This window comes from Echinops telfairi, unplaced genomic scaffold (assembly GCF_000313985.2).
Source record: "Echinops telfairi isolate 266 unplaced genomic scaffold, ASM31398v2 ScPeMD7_7469;HRSCAF=8507_1, whole genome shotgun sequence".
NCBI lineage: Eukaryota > Metazoa > Chordata > Mammalia > Afrosoricida > Tenrecidae > Echinops > Echinops telfairi.
The window spans coordinates 70,597,180-70,603,088 of NW_022111373.1; the positions used below are offsets into that span (position 1 = coordinate 70,597,180).

The following is a 5,909-nucleotide window of genomic DNA, read 5'->3' on the forward strand; positions in this document are numbered from 1 at the left end:
GGGAGGGTAGAGGGGGGGTAGGTTGGAAAGAGGGAACAAGGATCTACATGTGACCTCCTCCCTGGGGGACAGACAACAGAAAAGTGGGAGACGTTGGACAGGGCAAGATATGATATTATAATAATTTATAAATTATCCAGGGTTCATGAGGGAGGGGCACGCGGGGAGGGAGGGGAAAAATGAAGACCTGATGCCAAGGGTTTAAGTAGAGAGCAAATGTTTTGAGAATGATGAGGGCAATGAATGCACAAATGTGCTTTACACAATTGATGTATGTATGACTTGTGATAAGAGTTGTATGAGAAACGATTAAAAATTAAAAAATAAATGTAGTCATAGTCTGGTGGGACATTTTGATCAACTGGCATAATATAGTTATAAAGCTTATGCTCTACCATCCTAGCTTGGTAAGTAGTGGCTGTCGTCTTTAAAGATTTCGAGTGGCCCTCTAAGATAAAACTATTGGTGTTTACTTGTCTACAGCAAAAGACAAAGAAAACCCAAGATTCAGAGAAGGGACTGATTCATAGGCCAACTTATCTGCATGAACCAATTTCCTCTACCTTGAGGCCAGACTAACTAGACGGTGTCCAGCAACCACTATCAACCACTCTGATCAGAACCACCATAGATGTATCCTTATAGAAAGGAGAAAAATGTAGAACAGAACTTCAAATTCTGAAAGCCTCCAGACTTCTTGGACTCACAGAGGCATCAGAAATCCTTGAAACTCTTACCCTGAGGTAAGGAGGCAAAATTACACCCTCAAGTCACCTTTTTAGCTAATTATCAGATAAGTGCATAAAGTAATAAATATATCCTTGTGTTTTTTAAAAATCATCTCCATGAGACCAAATGGTAAAACAGTACTAACACTCTAAAACATAGATGGCTGTGGCTCAGAGACTAGGATCCTGAGGGGGAACAACTAAGAATAGAAATGATGAGAATGTTGGTACGACGTGAAGACTATCACCAGTGTCCCTGAGCAGTATTTGTAGAAATTATTGAATGGGAATCTGCTTTGCTGTAAACATTTCAACCCAAAGTACAATTTTATATATATATATATTTAAACTCCACTTTATATACTTTCTCCCCTTGAAGTCTCACTCTATCACCACCAGGTAATGATTAAATAAAGGAAAAAATACTTTCTGTCGTTCATCTTGATTTTTATTTAAATATTCACTGAGTTGGGTCTTACAACTTCTAAGTTCTCATTTAAGTGTTACAGGACTTCCATGAACCACTACAAACGAGCATATTGTCAAAGTGACAAGCTATGAACTTAATATTGGCACCAATGCTAATTCAAGGCCAGATTAACAGAGTAACTACAGGGATGCATATGGTGCTAATCCTCCTATCCTAGAGCTCTTTCTTTGGCTAATCCAACAGATCTATCCTGGGTTTGACGATTGGTTGTGCCTGGAGTGGAATGTGTACCGGCCTTTGAAGAACTGTCTCTTCTTTTACTTTTGGTATTTTCTATCTTAGTCTGTTGGCTGACCTCTTTCTTCCCAAAAGACCTCTTTTTGCAATATGAATGTTGAGCCGGTTGTTGCGAGCTTTCTTATTATGACCAACATCCAGCCAGGTGGAAAAGTTGTTGCTTTTCTGATGAGTAACCTCCCTGTCTTTTGGCTTCTGCTTAAGAGCGATCACTTGTTCGGCTTCCGCTGGTTTCTGCTCTTCCTGGTCTTTTTCCTCCTCTGTCTGAGCTCGCTCTTTGTTCAGATGGAGTTTGTTGAGCAGCCCGACTCTGTGCTGTAAGATCTGGCACTCATTCTCCAGTAAAGCTGCCGTCAGATGCAATGAATGCGTTTCATGTTCCAATTCCCTCACTTGTTCCTCCATCTCTTGAGTAGTGGACACCTTATTATTTGATGGGGTTTCGAAATGCACTTCCGTATTCTTAAAAAGTTCCCTGATGTCGTGCTGAGACTTCTGATAGGATTTGAGTAGTCCACTGAGCTCAGAGTGCTGTTCGCTCCAGCATTCAGCTTTCTGTAGTAACTGATCCATGCTGTCCCTGAGTTTGAGATTTTTTTCCTGATTCTGGGGTAATCCACACTTTGTCTTCTTTTCACTTCCTTTAGTTCCATCGAGGTCCTTTTCTTCTTCAGCGTGATCTACCAACTCCACTGTAAAAACCGGTACCACGTCCGTTGAGTCCTGGTTTTCAGGTATGTTTTCCTGGTTCTTGGGACTCTGGCATTTCTCTGGGTCTAAAGTTGCAAGCAGACTTTTAAATAGCATCTTGTTGATTTTGTCAAGTCCCCTGAGTTTCTCTTCAAGGTTCAGCATGTCATCGTCGGAAGCCTGGGTGGCCTCCAAAGATTCATTTGTGCCTGTGGTCTTTTCCAAACCCGTTACATTTCTAAGGATACCTTCAATGTTGCTTAAGACGTCTTCAAGCCTTTGTGTAGTCAGTTGTTCAGATGCTTGACTGTTGTTCTTTTTTAGGGAAAAGAGAGAACTCCAGAAGAGAAGGGATATTGATCCAATTTCAAATAAGGCGATGATCATCCTAGGGTCCCAACACTCTTGAGGGAGATCAGGAGGAAGCTTAAAGGTTTCGGAGAGGGTGGGTGCTTCCATCTCCAGCAGAATTAGTGGGGCTGGCAATCAGGGCCAAAGGAAAGCAGACAACCTTGAGAGATTACTGGAAGGGAAGGTAGTGGTCCCCGGTGCAAATGGGTTCAGAATGTGGAATCAAGCAGAAGCTAGAGAGTGAAGACCTAGAATGGAAGAGGTGGAAGATGACATCTCAGGCAGGCTGGAAGATGTTGAGGTGGAAGATGACATCTCAGGCAGGCTGGGGAGAGGGAGGGTGGGGAAGAGGGATCACGAGCCGGGGCTCCATTCCTGTACTAAGTGCCTGGTGTGTACTCTCTGGCCTTGGTAACCAGGTCTTTGTTCTGTCATGGTACCAGCATGGCCTATCCCCAGTTTCTGTCTCCTTATGTCACAATGGAACCTCTTAAACCCTGCCCAGTGACTCATGCATCAAAGTCAACCTTGAGTTGCCCCTATCTCCTACCCCAGAAAAATCTCTGAGAGTCTCTCCCCACCTTCCTTTCTTCTAGGTTTCTATTCATCTCAGTCTACCTGTATTCAGTGACTCCTCTGCCTCAACCCCCATGACCCACAGTCTCAACCTCAACCACAGCATCTCTTTTCTACCGCTTAAGAGCATGACCCCAGTGGCAGAATGGGGCCTATGTTGGGTTGCTAACCAAAAAGTCAGCAGCTTGAACCCAGCAGCCACTCTGCTAGAGATTTACAGTCTCAGAAACCCAAAGGAGCAGTTCTACTCTGTCCTCTAAGGTCACCGGGAAGTTCAGTTCCTGGACTGTCGTTCACAGGGGACTAGCCAGCTCCAAACCTATGTGGTGATAAGCCAGGCTCACACGCAGGCACATTGCAGCCGAGTCAAGCCACAGGTTTATTAAAACATAGAGTCACTTCAAAAGGAATGAAGCAAGACCCCCTGCCTCAAGAGGTGAGGGGGGACATTGCCTAGGGCAGGGGTGTCAAACTGGCAGCCCATGGGCCCCATGTGGCCCCCGAGGTAACTTTTTGTGGCCCACGATGCTTTGAAATAAAATGTAACGAGGGGATTGTGTGTATGGTATTGCCTAGATCTCCCCTAAGCACTATTTTCTTCATAACAATTTTTTCTATTTTCATTTTACTTCAGAGCATCGTGGGCTGCATATGGCCCGCGGGCTGCCAGTTTGACACCCCTGGTCTAGGGGGACACCTCTAGTTCCCACAGGGCACTTTCAAATGGGAGGGGTGCCGCTCTGCAGATGGTCAAGCCACGTTCTCCTTAGTTACTGCGTCCGTCCTTGGGTCTCATGAATCCGTTCTGGTTTATCTGGGCTGCTGCTCTGGGTCGGCATGTCTCAGAATGTGTCAGGATTATCTCTCAAACGGGCCTGGGTCAGGATTTTCACGAGGGCCTGGCTTCAAGGTTAAGGTGTTTTCCAAGGCAATTCTCACAGGGTCCTTTGTTCATTCCCTTAGCAGGCCGCACAGAGGCCCCTGTTCTGTCCCCGTCAGTCACTATGAGGTGACAGTGAATTCGAATTTGAAGTGCATGGCCCACAGCAGCCTGGAAAATTTGTTTGCTCCTGTCCTAGGAAAGATGTTACTGTAAAAGAAAGTTATTCATATCAAACTGTTTAAAATCACACCATCTGTTTAGGAATTTAGGAGGAAATGTCCGAAATAGCTCCACTACAATATACGCAAGTGCAATAGGGAGAGACTAGCGGAATGATGTAACAACACAATTAAAAATAATGATGTCTCTTGATTTTAAATGCAGGCATCGTTTAAGACAGGCTGTGTAACTTACTTCTAAATCATTTACATGAGGTGATATGAAACTTTAAACATTAGCTTTCACAGTAACTTGTTGAAATGACAATGTGCAGCCTATTTAAAGTGATTGAAAGATCCTAAGGCTTTGTGTTCAGCCGAAATTGTAGCCAAGCTTCTGAAACCAAAACTGGCTGCCATCCAGTCAATGCTGACTCATAGTGACTCCTCTGGGTTTCTGGAACTGTAACTGTTTATAGGAGTAGAAAGCCGAATCTTTCTCCCAAGGAGCTGCTGGTGGTTTCCAACTGCCGACCATGTGGGTCACAGTCCAACATGTGACTGTTACATCACCAGGGCTTTCGGATAGACCTATAAGGCCAACAGTAAAACCAGTTCACCTTTAGAGCAGGACTGGGGGAAATGTCTGGTCCACGGCCACGTACTCATTCCAAACTAACTCACCACCCCTGTGAGTTTCTGAGACTGTAACCCTTCACAGGAGTAGAGACCCCCTCTGCCTCTCTCCCCCAAAGTGGCTGGTGGTTTCAAACTGCTCACCTTGTGGATCACAGCCCTATGAGCAACCACTATTCCTTCAGGACTCCTCAAACTCACTGCCATCCAATCGATGCCAACTCATAGCGACCCTATGGGACACAGTAGAATTGTTCTTGTGAGTTTTTTCAAAACCATCAATCCAACCAACACCACTGACCTCACCAAAGAGAAGCCGTTCTGGCCATCACGTTAGGGATGAGTTCATTGAAAGTCTGGCCAAATGTAGCCGATGAATTTTTACGTCTACCATCCCACTTTGCCTTTCTCTCCAACCCCTTGCCGCCTTCAGAGCTTTACTCCTGGGCAAATACTGCTCTTTTGATCTCCTGTGGTTTGTTGCTTGAAGACAAGTGTGGAGAACCGTTAGTGGGCATTTATCACATACTTTGTGGGCTACACCAACTCATCAAAGTGAAAAGGTAGACACAGGGAGAAAGTGGGAATAGCTTTGCTACACTATGGGGATTGCAACCGAAGTCACACAACAAAAGGTGTATGAGTGATGTCGTGGAAAAACAATTTGCTCTGTAAACTTTCACCCAGGTCACAATAAAAGTTTTCTTTTTATGTGTTTGAAAGAGAGATATATAATAAAATGGGTTATAGAAACCTAGCTGAAGCTTATTACACCTAGTGTATTTTTGTCTTTTTGTTTTTAGGAGAGAGGAGCTTAAATACATCAAGTTCAATCAAGAAAAACACTCCTTGGGTTACAACTTTTCTTTGGCCTTGAAAAATTTTGCTAGCAAGCCTTTTACTACAGTTTACTTTGAATCTTAAGGGAAGATTCCGACTCCAGGAATATTTCTTTCCCTGGCCCTAGCAACCAGAAAAATTTACCATTCTTGCTTGCATAGCTGTCAACTGACTTTGGCTTTCATTTCTCTGAGCCTCATGATCATCTTCCAGCCAACTGTGCCTGAAGCTGGAGCTCACAAACTTATCTGGAGACCAAACATAAAAAGGCAAAACTATGGACCACTATACAATGTAGCTGTTAGTATATTTACTTATGC

General features: G+C 44.1%; 1 protein-coding gene across 1 annotated transcript; it reads right to left on the reverse strand.

Moving 5' to 3' along the window:
- Positions 1–1,169: 1,169 nt before the first annotated feature.
- SPZ1 (spermatogenic leucine zipper 1) lies at positions 1,170–2,813 on the reverse strand. The gene has a single exon (XM_004703659.2). It carries the CDS (start codon positions 2,602–2,604, stop codon positions 1,492–1,494), a length of 1,113 nt encoding a protein of 370 aa, XP_004703716.1. The 5' UTR covers positions 2,605–2,813; the 3' UTR covers positions 1,170–1,491.
- Positions 2,814–5,909: the final 3,096 nt, after the last annotated feature.

What these genes read in the sequence shown, in the direction of transcription:
- SPZ1 (XM_004703659.2), bottom strand. Translation starts at nt 2,604, where the DNA reads ATGGAAGCACCCACCCTCTCCGAAACCTTTAAGCTTCCTCCTGATCTC.